Below are 18,600 nucleotides of genomic sequence, written 5' to 3'. Positions count from 1 at the left end.
CATATAAAAGGTACTAGCTATCATTCTGAAGGATTTCTAAAAGTGGTCTGAATAATACAGAATTTTAAAAATATACTTAAGTAAAAACTAACAGAAAAGTGGTCCTACAGACACATTAGCTTATCTGGTATACTTAGGTCCAGTTTAAAATTCAATGCAATCTCACTTAACTGGGTACTGGAGGAGGATGGGAAGGGCACTTCCGTGGCAGGGAAATGGGAGTGGGGTGGTGGCAGAGTTGGGTTTTTCTTGTTCATGTCAGACAGAAAACTATCCCAAACCTTGTGGTTAAAATGTTTCCTGAGGCATGATGATAATGATCAGAAAAGGAGAAAAAAAGGAGCTGGAAAGAGAAGGAAAGTAAATAGATGGAATAGAGGTTGCTTTTTAAAAATTTCCAATGCAACCTTGGAAGAGATGATGCCAAGATCCTGGTCCACTGTCCTTGGAGCGCACAATGGAGCTTCTCTCCAAAGACTGAAGACTTTACCATGTCTCTAATAGCTAACACGTCTACCCCAGGGCAGGGTGCTGGCTTTGTATGATTTGCCTTTGTTGTCAACTGAGGATATTCAAGAGAGGGACATTTGCAGGCTTGGGGGTGTTCTCCCACACTGCTTTGACTTCCAGCCAGTCCCTAATGCAGCATGTTTTGCTATGCTTTCTCTTATGGTTAGCATATTGTTTCCAACTTTTTCCCCTGGTGCTCATGTTTTATCATCTTAACCTTATTATATGTGTTTTTGTTGTAAGCCACTGCAATTTTTATTGGAAACAAGTGAGGTATAATCAATTCAATAAAATAATGTACAGTATGCTCAAAGTCTGTTCACACACAACTGATTTTTTTTGTAAGAATGGGAGGAAATCTTGAGGTATATAGTTGTTGTTTTCAGTTGCTAAGGTGTGTCTTATTCTTTGCAACCCCATGGACTGCAGCCCGCCAGACTCCTCTGTCCATGGGATTCTCCAGGGAAGAATATTGGAGTAGGTTGCCATTTCCTTCACCAGGGGATCTTCCCGACCCAGGGATTGAACCCACATCTCTTGTATCTTCTACATTGGCAGGCTGGTTCTTTACCAGCTGAGCCTTTGGGGAAGGTCCATATACGATATAGTGTTGAACATAATTACTGGTCATAATCATATTACACTAGTCAGGCACCAGTTTAACGGGATGAACACTTTTTGCCCAGCATTCCTTTTAATTTCTCTTGTCCCTGGTAGCACTGCCCTCCTCTAACCCTGATCCTTTCTTAGATTCCTCCAAACGATAGCATTCTCCTAAATGAAGAATAGTATATTCTCAGCATTTGCTCTCCCTACAAAGTCGAGTCAATGAGGTTTATAATTAAATCATAATAGTATTGAGTATTAAAGCTAGAAAAAGAAAACTAGAGAGATTACTCATCTAATTTCTTATTTGAACATCTGAGTCACAGGTTAAATAGTCTGCCCAATATTAGCCAGCTAGTCAATGGCAGAACTGGGAACAGGATCTAGGTCTCTTGATTTTTAGCCACTACACAGCTAAAAACATTTTAAGTTCATTGAATTTATGCTAATTGTTATTTTTTGACTTAGGCAGAGCTCAGAATGAGATTAAGATCTCACAATCATTTCATTCAGAGGTTTCATAAAACTGCCCCAACTACTCTTGGGGGATACAGATTGTATTAGTTAGGGCTGGGGCACCGTCCAATGCTTCCCGTTGCTATCAGAGATCCTGATGAAAGCAGTGCGCTTGTCTTGCCAATGCCTACAAAACAGGGAAGTGACATGGTAAACATTTTGGGGGGCCAGTTAAGGTAACTGTGATAAATTTGGAAAGGATTCTTAATATTTAAAAAGTAGGAGGAGGCTCCTAGAGCAATCGTGAGGCTTCTTGTGGAGCTAATGGATAAACTATTGTTTAATCAAACTACATGACAAGACAAATAGAGCTGAGATCATTTAATGGTGAGAATGAGACCTGACTCCATATGCATGAAGGACTATTAGCTAAAGAAATACCAGTTATGTTCTCTCACCAGACAGGAGCGAGAAAGAAAAAAAAAAATGAAATGGAGCTTTAGGATGTAAGAATTAGATTAGACACAAGGAAGGATGGCCTAACTCAGCAACTGATTAAACTGAGATGAATTCCTAGAAGATGAGGCTCTCCATCAAGTTTAATTACCATTTCTTTTGAATGGTTTAAATATGGTTCTGTCTAAAGGAAGGAAAAATCGCTTATGGTCATTTCTGTTCATAGGATTATTTGAAACTTTGGAGGTACTGAGAGTCAATATTAAAGCCTTTAAGAAATATTTGATCACTTTCAGTCAGAGAAATTAATCTCTACTTAAAAAAAAAAAGAATTAAAACATTACTCGGTGATCTTAATCATCAAAACACTTTATTTTTAGAAACAGCAGACTCCAATTTCAAAGGCAGAGCATATTATATAAAAGTCGTATAATATTAAAGATGGAAGACAACTTAGTGCAACTTCGTTTTATAGGACGTCAAGCCCAAGGAATTTATGTGTCTGGCTCACAGTCACAGACTTAGTTATAAACAGAGGCAGCCCTAGAAACTCAAACTCGCATAGGCCAGCCCAGTAGTCATTCTATTACACAAAGTTGTCTCTAGTCATTCATATTGCATTTTAAATACAATGTCATATTAATAACAATTTTAAAGGGGGAGGGACAACACTCATAGAATCACACCACTTGGGGGAAAACAACCAGTGTTTCTCGATAACATTCTGTGCACAAACACATCTTCATTTATTAGAACTTTTCCCTCACGCTGCAGGATTTTAGCAGCCTGGTCTGCTAAAATGGCTGTGGCATTTCCAAGTCATTGTGACAAAAATGCCATCACATTTCCACGTCACCTATAGAGAGGCAGAGAGAACTCTGCAGAGAGCTGGGTCTGTAGGGCTTCTTGGTCAAAACCCAAGAACCACATTTAGAAACAGTTATCTGGATGAGATCTCTTCAAAAATCTAAGAACACTCAGTCTTCTCAGGGATAAGCATGTAAAGTAAAACATGAAACTGATGGCAACTCTCACACACTCATTCCTAATTTGGAGGGAATTTTATTAAGCTGTTTGCATTTCTTACATACTTTAAGAATGCCAGCAATGTGCAGAACCTGCAATACAGCTGAATATATGTTAAGAGTAGCAGTCCTGAAGGCAGAGTGAACATATTAACTAAAGCAATCACCTAGCTCGCCCAAAAGCCAATGCTCACTCCAATTGTGGTGGATTCATTTTGATATTTGGCAAAACTAATACAATTATGTAAAGTTTAAAAATAAAATAAAATTAAAACACTGGTAAAAAAAAAAAAGAAAAAAGTGAAAGTACGGATGTGTGTGTAATTGTTTAAAAATACTTACAAGATCCAGTGCTGAACCGCCACCCAGGTATTCCATTATTATCCATAATTTTGAACCCTGTGAAAACCATGAAATAGCTTAATAATTATAAACTGGAGCCAAATAACATACTAGCATAAATGTTCAATCTGACATACTAATGTACTGGCTTTAAAATATAGGTTTAAAATTAGTTGTTTGGAACTCAATATATATTTCCATAGAATATTACAAATGAGAGTCAAGTCCTAAGTCTTGACTCTCCCTGAAACCTATTGAATGTATGATATAGCTAAATATTATAGATGACACATTATTGTTGCTTATTGTCAAACTATTAGCAACTTTAATAAAAGTTAGGAAAAAAACCATAGCTTTAAATTATTATTTTGAATGATGATACTGAAAGGAAATGAATGAGGAGGTAAATGGAGACTTTAGAAATTTTGAATGGGGCTTCTGAGTGCTTCCCATGTGATTTGAGAGTCTGAGGACACTGGGTACTGTACCTTATTTTAGTTTTTGTTTTAATCTATTTTACAACTTTTATCAGCCATGATTAATGGGCATTTTTTTGTACAAATGTAGAAACTAGTAAGAACACTATAGCCCCCTCTCCCCCAAGGTAAATGGATAAGAGAAAGGAAATGTGTAGTTTGAAGAGCATGATGATTAATCCAGGTAAAATTAACTTCACTGTCAGTTGTACAATAGGAAATGGAGCTCATAAAGGGAACACACATATTTGAATTACAAAACAGGTGTGTACACACACACACACTATTCAGCTGTATCAGACAAAATTTGGAAATCATTAAATTTTCTTTCAGCTACAGTTTGAAATACTGGAGACATCTCTCTCTCTCCATAACACTTCATGAGTGGTATTCTCTGAATTTTTTTAGGACCACAGAATTGACTAGAAGCGGAATGGTTGGTTTTATTATACTGGCAAATAGCCAATCTGTGAATGGATTGTATTCCAAAAGTCCATATTTTTTAAGAAAGATATTTGGGGTTTGGAAAGCAAGCATTTTGCCATAAAAATAATGCATAGGTTCCTGGAGAAGTCCCCTCCAAAGGACAACTTAACACAAAGGTATCCATAGTATACCTGAAAGAACACCAGAGAAACTACTATTTATACCATAACAATGTTTCTAGGGGAAAAGTGGATTCAGTGTCTTGCTTCATGTTGGGATTCCGGGAACACATTTCTCACCTTTACAGTCCCAGCTGCAGGATAAAGATTCTCAAGCTATTGCTGGTAGTTCTGAAACTCTAAAATCCTTGGGAAGTAGGAGTTCCATTCAAAATTTCCAAGTGTCTCTGTGAGGCTGGGACTTTATGATGGCAGAGAATGGACTCCAGAAAAATGATGATGGGTGTTTAGGGGACACTGTAGTGCGGGGAATAGTCTGTGGCTGAGAGTTGGGGACTGGGGAGGGAAGGTTCAGTTAAATTAAGATGTTGACACTATGTAGGATGTCTAAGAGAGAGAGGAACAATGCCCTCCACCCATCTTGACACCCGCTCTCTCCTGTCACAACAAGCTCGCTTGAGCTTAGGAGAGAGAATAGCATCTATAGTAGGAACAAGAGAAAATGAATCCCCATAACAGTGAGAGGGCAGAAGAGTTCCAGGAGGGGTTCATGCAACTTGTTTTAAGTATAGAAATTAGACACTCAGAACATGATAACTGTGAACTGTTCCTCACAATGCCATACAGCCTGAGAAGCTTGTCTTTTGCCACAGTTTGTTTCTAATAAGTACTACATTCTACCTCATGAATTCAGAATGCTTCCCATGCACGTGACATTTCAGAGAAAAACTGAAAGATCTTACAAAACATGTTTATCTGTTCTGCAGTTCTGTGTGAATGAGAGCACCTGTTTTCCAAGTTAAATACAATGTGTGGCTTTTTTTTTTTTTGGTACCAATTGAAAACAGAGACTTACCAACTGTCTGTTCATCACTAAAAAGTATTCATAGAAAGCTTAAAAATGTCATTAACCTTATGACTAAGCAACTTCCAGGTCTGAAAATGCTTCCTCTTTGCAAGCGAGCTATTCGGTGGAACTAGGACTCTTTCGAAACAGGCAGGGAACCAGAGCTGTCTGATAGGTTTTCTGGGTGCTTCCTTCTGACCGTCACTTCTACAGACAAGTGTCGCTGGAGGATGGTTATATGTCTGGACATTCAGATGACTGTGAGGCAGGCAGAGGAACTGAAGCAAAGTGCGACTGGGCACAGGCAGGAACGGCAAGCTGGTGGAGCTCCTGCCTACTCACGGATGCTTAATCCACACAGGCTCTTAACTCGTTCCTTGTCCACAGTGGGTCTTAATGAAAACACCAATCACAAACCAAACCTGACCAAAAATCCCAGATCCTGTGTTTGTATTCTTTTGGGGAACTACAACTATTACCTTGGATTTCTGGTAAAAGATGTTTGCGTATGAGAATGCAAATATTTGGTTTATTCTTAAATAATTTAAAAGCCTAAGATGATATCTACATAGTGGTTTACAAATCTAAAAGAGCCAAGTGGCTCTAAACCATAACCATATATCCGGCACATTTAAGCATAGAAAGTCCCTGCAGGGAAAATGCCACTTTTCCAATTATAAAACGACCCACACGTTTTAGCAATGGGTTGGAAAGAGTAAGTGTAAAGTTCTGCATCAACATGGGTGGTAAGTTGCTGTTGCTGCTGCTGCTAAGTCACTTCAGTCGTGTCCAACTCTGTGTGACCCCATAGACGACAGCCACCAGACTCCCCCATCCCTGGGATTCTCCAGGCAAGAACACTGGAGTGGGTTGCCATTTCCTTCTCCAATGCAGGAAAGTGAAAAGTGAAAGTGAAGTCGCTCAGTCGTGTCCGACTCTTAGCGACCCCATGGACTGCAGCCTTCCAGGCTCCTCCATCCATGGGATTTTCCAGGCAAGAGTACTGGAGTGGGGTGCCATTGCCTTCTCCGGGGTGGTAAGTTAGGGGTCAGGAAATGGCTCTCTGTTCCAAAATGCAGAAAACCTAAAGAGTAAGTACTTCAGAGTTATACTGTTTACCAGGGAGAAGTTGGGAGTCTAGTTTTAACAAATCACTGGTGTCTGGAGTATCAACTCCATACCCCATGGGGCCTTTGAACGCCACTGTGTGCCACTAAAGCAGACATTTGGCCAAAGTGGGCAGAAACGCTACTGTGGACCTTGGGATTCATTTGTTCACAGAAAAACAAAAATTTAAAAGAAAAGAACATGTAAAATACCCATGATATGTATTTTCAAGATAACAGATCATAGATCAAGTTCATATACATGAACACAGATCAAGTATATGTTGAATTAAGCAGGTCGGTCTATGAAGCAAATAGCCAAATATAACACTGACCACATAAACCAGCATATGCAAGTAAGACAAACAAGTCACCACTGGGCAAATGTTATATGATCCCACTGATCTGAGGAGTCTAGGGTAGGGAAACTAAAGACAGAAATTAGAATGGTGGTTACCAAGGACTATGGTGAGGGGAGAATGGGGAGTTATAGATTAATAGGTACAGAGTTTCGGTTGAGGAAGGTGAAAACATTCTGGAGATGAATGGTAGAGATGGCCACACAGTCACTGGAGTGTATGAAATGACACAGAACTGTACATTTAAAAAGGTTAAAATGATAACTTTTGTGATGCATATTCCACTACAGTTAAAAAAAGAGAAAGAATGTAAAATTTTACAGAACCTCAAGGAATAGTAGAGATCACCTTGCCAGAACTTTACTACCTGAGATTTTTTTTCCAGTCAAGAATGCCTTGTCTATACCCCAGTCTCACATCTCAGTTCAGTTCAGTTCAGTTGCTCAGTCATATCCGACTCTTTGCAACCCCATGGACTGCAGCACACCAGGCTTCCCTGTCCATCACCAACTCCCAGAGCCCACTAAAACTCATGTCCTTTGAGTCAGTGATGCCATCCAACCATCTCATCTTCTGCTGTCCCCTTCTCCTCCCGCCTTCTATCTTTCCCAGCATCGGGGTCTTTCCCAATGAGTCAGTTCTTTGCATCAGGTGGCCAAAGTACTGGAGTTTCAGCTTCAGCGTCAGTCCTTCCAATGAATAATCAGGACTAATTCCCTTTAGGATAGACTGGTGGGATCTCCTTGTAGTCCAAGGGAATCTCAAGAGTCTTCTCCAACACCACAGTTCAAAAGCATCAATTCTTTGACGCTCAGCTTTCTTTCTACTCCAACTCTCACATCCATACGTGACTACTAGACAAACCAAAGCTTTGACTAGATGGACCTTTGTTGGAAAAGTAATGTCTCTGCTTTTTAATATGCTGTCTAGGTTGGCCATAACTTTTCTTCCAAGGAGCAAGCATCTTTTAATTTCATGGCTGCAGTCACCATCTGCAGTGATTTTGGAGCCCAAAAAATAAAGTCTGTCACTGTTTCCACTGTTTCCTCATCTATTTGCCATGAAGTGATGGGACCGGATGCCATGATCTTAAGTTTTCTGAATGCTGAGTTTTAAGCCAACTTTTTTACTCTCCTCTTTCACTTTCATTAAGAGGCTTTTTAGTTTCTCTTCACTTTCTGCCATAAGTGTGGTGTCATCTGCATATCTGAGGTTATTGATATTTCTCCCAGCAATCTTGATTTCAGCTTGTGCTTCCTCCAGCCCAGCATTTCTCATGATGTACTCTGCATATAAGTTAAATAAGCAGGGTGACAATATACAGCCTTGACATACTTCTTTCCCAATCTGGAACCAGTCTGTTGTTCCATGTCCAGTTCTAAGTGTTGCTTCTTGACCTGCATACAGATTTCTCAGGAAGCAGGTCAGGTGGTCTGGTATTCCTATCTCTTTCAGAATTTTCCACAGTTTATTGTGATCCACATAGTCAAAGGCTTTGGCATAGTTAATAAAGCAGAAGTAGATGTTTTTCTGGAACTCTCTCACTTCTTTGATGATCCAACAGATGTTGGCAATTTGATCTCTGGTTCCTCTGCTTTTTCTAAATCCAGCTTGAACATCTGGAAGTTCATGGTTCACATACTGTTGAAGCCTGGCTTAGAGAATTTTGAGCATTACTTCGCTAGCCTGTGAGATGGGAATGGCAAATCACTTCAGTATTCTTGCCTTGAGAACCCCATGAACAGTATGAAATGGCGAAAACACAGGACAATGAAAGATGAACTCCCCAGGTCAGTAGGTGCCCAATATGCTACTGGAGATCAGTGGAGAAATAACTCCAGAAAGAATGAAGAGATGGAGCCAAAGCAAAAACAATGCCCAGTTGTAGATGTGACTGGTGATGGAAGTAAAGTCCAATGCTGTAAAGAGCAATATTGCATAGGAACCTGGAATGTTAGGTCCATGAATCAAGGTAAATTGGAAGTGGTCAAACAGGAGATGGCAAGAGTGAATGTCAACATTTTAGGAATCAGCGAACTAAAATGGACTGGAATGGGTGAATTTAACTCAGATGACTATTACATCTACTACTGTGGGCAAGAATCCCTTAGAAGAAATGGAGTAGCCATCATAGTCAACAAAAAGAGTCCGGAATGAAGCACTTGGATGCAATCTCAAAAACGACAGAATGATCTCTGTTCATTTCCAAGGCAAACCATTCACTATCACAGTAATCCAAGTCTATGCCCCGAACAGTAATGCTGAAGAAGTTGGACGGTTCTCTGAAGACCTACAAAACCTTCTAGAACTAACACCCAAAAAAGATGTCCTTTTCATTATAGGGGACTGGAATGCAAATGTAGCAAGTCAAGAAATACCTGGAGTAACAGGAAATTTGGCCTTGGAGTACAGAATGTAGCAGGGCAAAGGCTAATAGAGTTTTACCAAGAGAACGCACTGGTCATAGCAAACACCCTCTTCCAACAACACAAGAGAGGACTCTACACATGGACATCACCAGATGGTCAATACCGAAATCAGATTGATTATATTCTCATATCCCAACCCCTATCAAAATCATATTCAAGACCCATTTTAAATGCTACTCCCCAGTCTGGGGATTAGTGTACTTGATAAACCTACTCACAGATAAGTGGGAGATATGAGGGAAGTTAGATCCACCTATCTGGAGCTAAGGAGAGAAGCTGAAACCAGAGACAGGAATTTAAAAACTGTCAGAATAAAGTAGATGAGACAGATGAGGGTGAACATGCCAAGTGAGAGGAAGACACAGAGGAGGTACCCAATTAATAAATATCTGCTGCATTGAGTCTAATATGAGGCTTCTTATAGGTGTATTATAGGAAATTTAAAGCGATTCTTATTTTGAGTGAAAAAAAAAAAAAACACTGAAAAAGGAGGAAATATTTCCCTCTCAGTTTCCTTCAAGTTGCACAAATGGTTCACATACTGTTGAAGCATTACTAAATTTTTTTATTTAAAGAAAATTCCAGAAATATTCCAGAAACATTCACCATACATTGGGAATAAGCACACACAAAAGTCTCAGGAAAAATAATGAGAAAGCTGTGTACAGATCCTGTTCTGGAATATTTTACTTCAATCACTCAATTCTTTTTTAAAAAATAAATATCAGGAGTTGTGGTATATGGAGGGGGGCATATATCCTCAACATAAACAGAAATCTAAAAGCAATTTTCGGCAGCACATAAAGGCATGATTCAAATTCTATTCAATGCCTGAGTGACCTTCATTTTAAGATTTACATCGAACTAGAAAAATATTTAAAGATTATAAAAGATTCTTCCAATATTATGAGATCAGAAGGGAAGGCTTTGCTTATTTTAGCACTCTTCATAAAGACTAACTTTGTCTGTCAAGAAAATCTGCACTGAACTAAAATTAAAGGAAAATACTGTGGTCATACTGATGTGTTTATCTGGTTTTTACTCTTGTTTTTAAAAACAAAGTTATACAGTGAGCTCAGTCAAAATGAATACCCAGTACATTTTTGCAAGTCTCAAGAAAAGCACTACAACTATATACAGTTTCAGAGAGCATATAATTTTCTCTCAAATGTAATAACTTTTCCTCCAGCTTACAGTGAGGTCCTGATTATATCCTGTATTAGGACAACCTGAGAAGAACTCAGTATTCTACTTTACTCAATTAGCTTGACTCACAAAATCCCCCATGTTATCTGAAATCCAAGGATGGGCCACAATAAGAACAGAAGTCAATTGATGATGCAGTTCTCTGATGGTACTTAGAGGATGCAGCCTTGAGTTACATTGACTGCACCAAGCTAAACCCTGTTATATTTGATGCGATTTTAGTTTAAAAAAGCAAGCCTGAAAAGTCACACTATGTCTTAATATAAATGGAAAATAAACAAGGGGTTGATTTAAGAAAGTAATTTAAATAAACAGTATTAAAGAGTTATAAAATTATAATTCTTTTTCTCTCTGTGTATATACGTATACTCATAATGAGACAATATGTGTGTATGTGTACAAATAATCTAGATACAAATAATCAATATCAGCCATTTGAATTTCTACAATTTTATCATGAAGTAACACATTCTTCAAAGTAGTCTTTCTTATAATGTACTTTAATGATCGGTTAAAGAGATAAAAATAATGCAGTTTAATTCTTTAAGAAGATATCTTGGATAAGAGTTCTGTATCCTTAACTGGCCTAAAAATAATCTGCAATCAAGATTTGGAGAAAACAGACTATCAGTTATATTTGTTAAAAGATTAAGTATTTGGGGGATGACTGGTATGTGTATACTATGAGGGAAATTTTTTAAAATGTGAAATCTTAGGAATAAATAGTGCAAACAGAGTTACAATTCATTTTCCATGGGAGTATTGAATACAAATAAAGGTTGTAAGCAACCAATGGGGCTTCCCTGGTAGCTCAGCTTGTAATAAATCCGCCTGCAATGCAGGAGACCCTGGTTCGATTTCTGGGTTGGAAAGATCCCCTGGAGAAGGGCATGGCAACTCACTCCAGTACTCTTGTCTGGAAAATCCCATGGGCAGAGGAGTCTGATGTGCTATAATCAATCCATGGGGAAACAAAGAGTCAGACACGATTGAGTGACTAAGCACAGCACAGCAAAAGCAACCAGTAAAAGTCAATACCATATCAGTACACATTTTAAATAGGGCTTACTTAATATTTTGAGTCAGTTACCAAAAGTAGCTTATCTGGTAGAGACGCCTAAAAATACCAAGTGTTCAGATTTGCTCCAGAGTGGATCTGAAATTATAATGATTCAATCCAGAAGGAGCAAACCAGAATGAGCATGAGCATGCACACACACAGACACACCACCATCACCACTACCACCACCAAATTTCCTGGGCTGCCTACAACCACGGGAATTAGAAGGGGGACCTAAAACTACTGAGACTGGAGGCCAATAGGATACTGAAAAAGGGAATCTGACCTGCTAAATAAGCTTTTTAGGAAAGAATATGAAAGCAAAGTATACCACAAAGAATCAAGTAATTATGTATACAGTAAAACAGAGTAATGGCTAACACTCCAAAGTATATTGGATATGAGTTACTAGCAGTATTACTTCCTCCTGTGAGTCTTTCCTTCATACCATAATGGGAAAAAATGATAGAAGTGACCATTTGCTTATTTATGCAAATGGTACCTTGTACCTTGTATGCATTCAATCACAAAATCTACACCACTGTAGTGGAAAACGGGATTGTAAGCTCTTCAAAGGCAGGAGCTGTTCCCTTTTACATCTCCATAATCTAGTACAGTGTGACACACAGTGACTGGTTATTTAATGATTCATTCTACTATGCGTTAATTCCACAGTCACCTAATTCACATACTCTTAGACTAAATTAGCCTCTGTTGGGAATTCCCTGGCGGTTCAGTGGTTAGGACTCTGCACTCCTACTGACAGGGGCTGGAGTGCAATCCTGTAAGCCACAGAGCTTGGCCAAAAACAAAAAAAATTAGGCTCTACAGGGAGGGAGGAAGGAGGAGGGTTCAGGATGGGGAACACGTGTATACCTGTGGCAGATTCATGTTGATATATGGCAAAACCAATACAATGTTGTAAAGTTAAAAAATTTAAAAAAAAAAAGAAAAAAAAAGCCAGGGAAATTGATAATGAATATCTATATGAGTATTAACTAATACAGTTTATCCCAGGGTATATTTGATCAGCAGAACATAAAAGGATAAAAAGACAGCATTAACTTTTGTGCAGGCCAAGAGCCTAATGGGTTATAAACACACCCTTCTGGCCTAGAGATAGACAAGCAAACAAACAAAAAACCCTTCCCTCTTATAAGCCCTGAAAATCAAAGATCTAACTAATACTGCCTTCCTTTGAAAAAATATCAATATGGGGATATAGTTTTAAATTTTAAAATAATTTAAACTCTAATCTAAGCTGCTGCTGCTAAGTTGCTTCAGTCATGTCCGACTCTGTGCGACCCCATAGACAGCAGCCCACCAGACTCCCCCGTCCCTGGGATTCTCTAGGCAAGAACACTGGAGTGGGTTGCCATTTCCTTCTCCAATGCATGAAAGCGAAAAGTGAAAGTGAAGTTGCTCAGTCGTGTCTGACCCTCAGCGACCCCATGGACTGCAGCCTACCAGGCTCCTCCATCCATGAGATTTTCCAGGCAGGAGTACTGGAGTGGGGTGCCATCGCCTTCTCCAGTCTAATCTAAGCTAGATTTTTCTAATTATTTATTGTTTATATTTCAATAGATACAAATCTTGACTCTAACTCTGGAACCCAAGAACTCACCAAAGAGTTTTCTGTGATGCAGAAATACCTCCATCTGCTGGAACTTTAGGTGTCTGTTAATTCTATAATCCTGGAAACTAAAAATCCAACTTTTTTGGTGGTGGGGTTAGATATTATTCTATTTAATTATATTTCAACAAGTATTTATCATGTGCTTAAGATGTGCCATGCCCTGTGCTATGTGATGTGAAAACATAACAGGTTGAACTAAACTCCCTGACATTAAGAAGCTCATAATCTAGAGGGAGGATGTGTAAATAACCACCATAACTCAATGGAACAAGTGACATACTTACAGTACATATGCCATCAATTCTGAGGTTGAGACAGACTGGGCCATTGAGAATAATGTGTGAAAGTCCAGGAAGAAAGCTCTTTCCTGACAAAGGTTGTGTGTCAAGGCTCAGCTGCCTTTCTGCTCCCCCATCAACCCAAAAGTTCAGGTGTGGAAAAATGGTGCAGCTGAATACTGGATGCATTCAGGACACAGCTGCTAAATCTAAATCTATTTTGGCCCTACAAATGGAGCTGGATTCTGCCTGAAGGCCGAAGGCTGCCAAATCCTAATTTAAGACACTGCCTTTCAAAAAACAGAATTAAAAAAAGAAAGACTCATAATGAAAGTACCTCATGACCTAAATGATCCAGTGCACACATTACCTTTAAATATGATCCATAGTATTTCGTTACATATGAGCTGTCACACTGACTCAAAACCGTTATTTCTTGCTGAATGTCTTCAATTTCATCTTCGGCTTCCTCGAGGTCTATGATTTTAATAGCAACCACTTGCTGGCTACGGTTATCAATTCCTTTGAAAACTTCTCCAAAGGAGCCTTTTCCAATGCGTTCTAATTTCGTGAAGAGCTCTTCTGGATCGGCTATATTATTCTGAGGGGGCAGGGAGAGAAGAAAGGGAAGAACACAAACATTTAGTATCCAAGTTTTAAATGAAGGAAAATAAATCATGTAAGACAATACCACATTTATCTAAAAGAAAGCATACAAATTCCCTTGACTCTCCACATATGCTTTGTTAGAACAACTGTAACCCAAACGGGTAGTCCATATTCTATTGGAAAACCAAATTAAATGGGCTTAGCTGATCCTGCTATCAGAAACAATCTCATACAGCAAATGTTGTCTCTGGCGCATGCCAAAGGGCCAGACTCTTTTTAGAATAAAGCAGCTGACTATATACAATTTGCACATTAGTGCAATGGTAGTGATAGTGAGAGAATACCTAACCTACTGTAGGTAGGGGCGTCATTAAAATTCTTACATTCCACCAGCAAAATATTACCTTTAAACTCTCCGACTTGGAAAACCCAATCACAGCACCTGTACTTGAAAACCACCATGTAAACAACACAGAACACAAAAGACCCAAGAATCTACAAGTCTTTTTTTTCCTTTTTCTTCTTTATTTGGGATCCTATCTGTATGTGTAGCTCAGATGGTAAAGAATCTGCCTGCAACACAGGAGACCTGGGTTTAATTCCTGGTTCGGGAAGATCCCCTGGAGAAGGGAATGGCTACTTACTTCAGCATTCTTGCCTGGAGCATCCCATGGACAGAGAAGCCTGGTGGGCTATAGTCCATGGGGTCATACAGAGTAGGCTATATGACCGAGCAACTAACACTTTCAACTTTCATCTGTATGTAATGCTCTCATCAATGGCTGAAAATAAAATTCCAGAATAAGTCAATATTTTTCTACAGCAAAATCTGAATCAAGCATAAGTTTTCAGGTTAACAAATATATTGGCAAGACTTAGATTTTATAAATTCACTGTCCTTCCCTGACTCAGAAATATCCTATATCTAATAGTGCACAATTTTTATTTGAAATTTGACTCCCACAGGATAACCCTTCAGTCAGTTCAGTTCAGTTCAGTCGCTCAGTCATGTCCAACTCTTTGCGACCCCATGAATCGCAGCACGCCAGGCCTCCCTGTCCATCACCAACTCCTGGAGTTCACTCAGACTCACGTCCATCGAGTCTGTGATGCCATCCAGCCATCTCATCCTCTGTCGTCCCCTTTTCCTCCTGCCCCCAATCCCTCCCAGCATCAGAGTCTTTTTCAATGGGCAACCCTTAACCTTACTTAAATTCATATTGCTGAATATATACTGCTGATCAAGTAGAAATAAGGATTTCCAAACCTTATTTCCAAACCAAAGGGCATGTTATTAATTAATTTTACTTTTTCATGGAAGGGCATTTTATTTTAAATATAATAGTAGTGTGTACATGTCAATCTAATTTATACTTAACTGCCTTATTAGTCTACATCTAAAACTTTACTTTGGATTCCTTCAAAATATAGAAGAATGTTATATAGTTCTAACTTGTCTATATTTAATTTGTTAATTGCACCTAGATTATTTGTTCATTTATTACAATTTAACCTGGTCATCAATTTCAGAAGGCAAATTATAGAGTTATTAGCATCATTCCCTAATATCTTTTTTATTAGACAAATAGATCATTAACATTATTTTTCTCTCAAGTTCATTGTACCATCATCACCAAATAGACCCAGTAAACTGCCCGCTTTTGAGTAACTTAAAAACTTATGACTGATTTTAAAGAATTTCACCAATTTTTCTCTTTTTGACCTGCCTAAAAGACAGTTTACACATGACCTGCTTAATTTACAAACTTCCCCATTCTCCTTGATTGGACTTTTTCCATTTTTAAAAGACAACTTTCCATGTATGCCATAGTCTCTTTGGTATGGCAAGCTACTTGTTATCTCCACCCACCTCCAGTATGCACATGGGACAAATACATCTTCAGCTGCCCATATGGGCTTTAAAAAATAGTTTAGACTTCTGTAAATTGCAAATGTTTCTTTAATGCCAACATTTTGTTATAATACCTTCTACAAAACTTGAGTACCATCATTATTGATTAACTTGGTGCTTAATTTCTTACCAAGACATTGTGATTACTATCACATAATAGCTAACCCACAAGTTACTTCTTCCTACTTTTGGTAATGGTTCTTTTCTTTCTAGTAGCTTGTGGCAAAAATACTCACCAAATGGCTCAGTGATAGGTTCATCACCTTACAGTTTCCTAAATTCAGTGAATTTGGAAAAATAAAAAGAGCAAATCTTTCAGGTTTCCTGATGTAACATACAAAATACTCTAAAAGTTATAAATATACCGTTGATTAAAAAGTAGACAATATGTACTTTCTGATAACACATTCTGGACTAGGAGGTATATTAACTGTATAATGAGATTTTTTTTGTTGTTGGAAGAAACAAAGATTAAATCCTAATCTTCCTAATTCATGTTTTAAAAGGATTTGACTGAAACAACCACCCCAAGGGAGAACACAGCTGTTCTTGCTTTCTATAATAAATGGGTTCCTGAAAGTATGTAAATCAAAGATTTAAAAATCAAGTCACATTTTGAATTTTAAACATGCTCTGAAGTGAATCCTAACTCATCAGTGTAATTTAAGATTTTAAATCAAGAAATACAAAATTGGAAAAAGAGAAAGATCTATCATTCATAGAACATTTGCATTTCCCAATCTTTCATTGGGGGACTAAAATATTATTGTTTGGGGGTTTTCTCATGCAAAACCCCAATTTTCAGAGTGAAGGGAATCTTGAAAACAAGTTTTCACTAGTTATAACCTCACCTCCCTGACTTCCTAAATCTGGGATAGACAATACCTAAGTCCTAATTCCCCATTCACCACGTCACCAGGTTCTTAAACCAAAGTATCCTAAGTCTTTATTAAGACATATTTCCTTCCGGCTTTTCAAGCAAGGGCAAAAGTCAAGTAAATAAATGGTAAACACTCCAAGCAATGTAATTTAAAAACCACCTTATAAAGACGCTGGTTTGCCCAATCATTCACATTCACTCTTCTAAGAAAATCAAGTCAGCTCCCTCTCAACCCAAATCAAATATTCTTTTAAGAATATTAAAATGTTTAAATCTATCTCTATTGCAAATGAATTATTGAAATATCTGTGTTTGCATTGCCTTCTCAAAGCCATAGCCCAGGAAGAAGCTCTAAGTTCTGCAACAGCAAAAAGGATGAATGGCTAAATTCATGTCACATTTACTCAACAACTAATGTTAGATGATTTATACATGCTGCACAAAAATGGGTCTGTGAAAATGAAAACCTCAGAGATCCGCCTCAGGACATTCTCGTTATTCCTGACCTTTATCACCCGTCCTTTGCTTGGATTTGAACTCTTCAGCTATAGGTACATTTTTGCAAACTGAAGTCTTAGAGGGTATGATCACCACTAAAACAACAATGATAATAACAGCTTTTTACTATGGAAATATTCTTAGAAAGTCCAAAGGGAAAAAATGGAGGATCATCATCTTGTCTCTCATGGAAAGTCAGGGGCAGATGGGTGGGAGATCAAGATGGCAGAGTATGAGGATTCTGAGTTCACCTTCTTCCACGAACACATAGAAAGACATCTACACGTGAAACAACTCTTGCTGAAAACAATCTGGAATCTTTACGGCTCCTCTACAACCAAGGTTACAAACAAAGAATGCACAGATTTGGGTAGGAAGGGAGGAAATGCAATCTGGCCAGGACAGGTGCCTCTAGTACGGGACACACAAGAGGAGGGGGATTTCACAGTCTCAGGGATCCTCCCTGGGGAATGATGGGTTAAAGACATCTGTTGGGCATGACTCTGGGAAGACAGCCCCCTTAGCTGGTTTGAAAACCACTGGGACTTAGCAGAGGGCTGTAAGAAACCAAACCAACACTCTGCTCATGAAGCACATGCACACACTTGCTTACTCTCATGGAACCAGGCAGAGGAAACAGACTGAAAACTACCTGGGGTTCTGGCTGGTTTCCCGCAACTGCCACAGCCTGTTCCCCAGCCTGGCCGGGTGCCCACTCCAGCTTCTCTTGCTCCAGTGCAGTGCATTGCTGCAAAGGCTGCCACCACCAATAAGAGTGTTCACTCTTAGAGAGAAGGAAGCTGCCTTGGACACATCCCTGCCTCTGAACAGGGAGAAGGAAGCCATTACCAGCATGCACACGAGGAAACAGCCTGAAGATTGCCTGGGGCTCTGACTAACTTGCTAGGACGGTCTCAGCACTTACCCTGGCCTGTCCCGCAGTCCTCTGCTAGTCCCTGTTGTTCAGCGCTGCTCTCCACTAGGGCAGAGGTGCCACTGCCCGGGGGGATGCACACACTTGAAATGGAACCAGCTAGGACCTGATCCTCAGGGCTTCTGCCCCAGTACCTTGGGTGCCAACTGCCCCCAATGGGGTGGTGATGGCCATTGAGCATAGGAGAAGCCCTGGCTCTAGCCATTCCATCTCTAGCCCCACCTTCTACCATGGTGATAGCTGCCAGCACACCCTGGGCGAAGGTGTGACTCCTGCTCACGTCAGATTCAGCTCTCCCACCAAAGCCACTGGGTACACGTAGACTGCATAGGGATACTCTCACAGAAGCAACTTTATAGAGACAGAGATG

General features: G+C 39.2%; 1 protein-coding gene across 1 annotated transcript in view; it reads right to left on the bottom strand.

Moving 5' to 3' along the window:
• Window positions 1-18,600, bottom strand: part of STK26 (serine/threonine kinase 26) — a 67,147-nt gene that overhangs the window by 8,775 nt on the left and 39,772 nt on the right. Inside the window, exons 3-4 of the mRNA XM_055563770.1 lie at window positions 13,768-13,998; window positions 3,396-3,452 (exon numbers count right to left, since the gene is read on the bottom strand). Coding sequence (XP_055419745.1) covers window positions 3,396-3,452; window positions 13,768-13,998 — 288 coding nt within the window. The remainder of the gene's footprint in view (window positions 1-3,395; window positions 3,453-13,767; window positions 13,999-18,600) is intronic.

This window comes from Bubalus kerabau, chromosome X, assembly GCF_029407905.1.
Source record: "Bubalus kerabau isolate K-KA32 ecotype Philippines breed swamp buffalo chromosome X, PCC_UOA_SB_1v2, whole genome shotgun sequence".
Taxonomy (NCBI): domain Eukaryota; kingdom Metazoa; phylum Chordata; class Mammalia; order Artiodactyla; family Bovidae; genus Bubalus; species Bubalus kerabau.
This window is presented reverse-complemented; position numbering and strand designations above follow the sequence as displayed.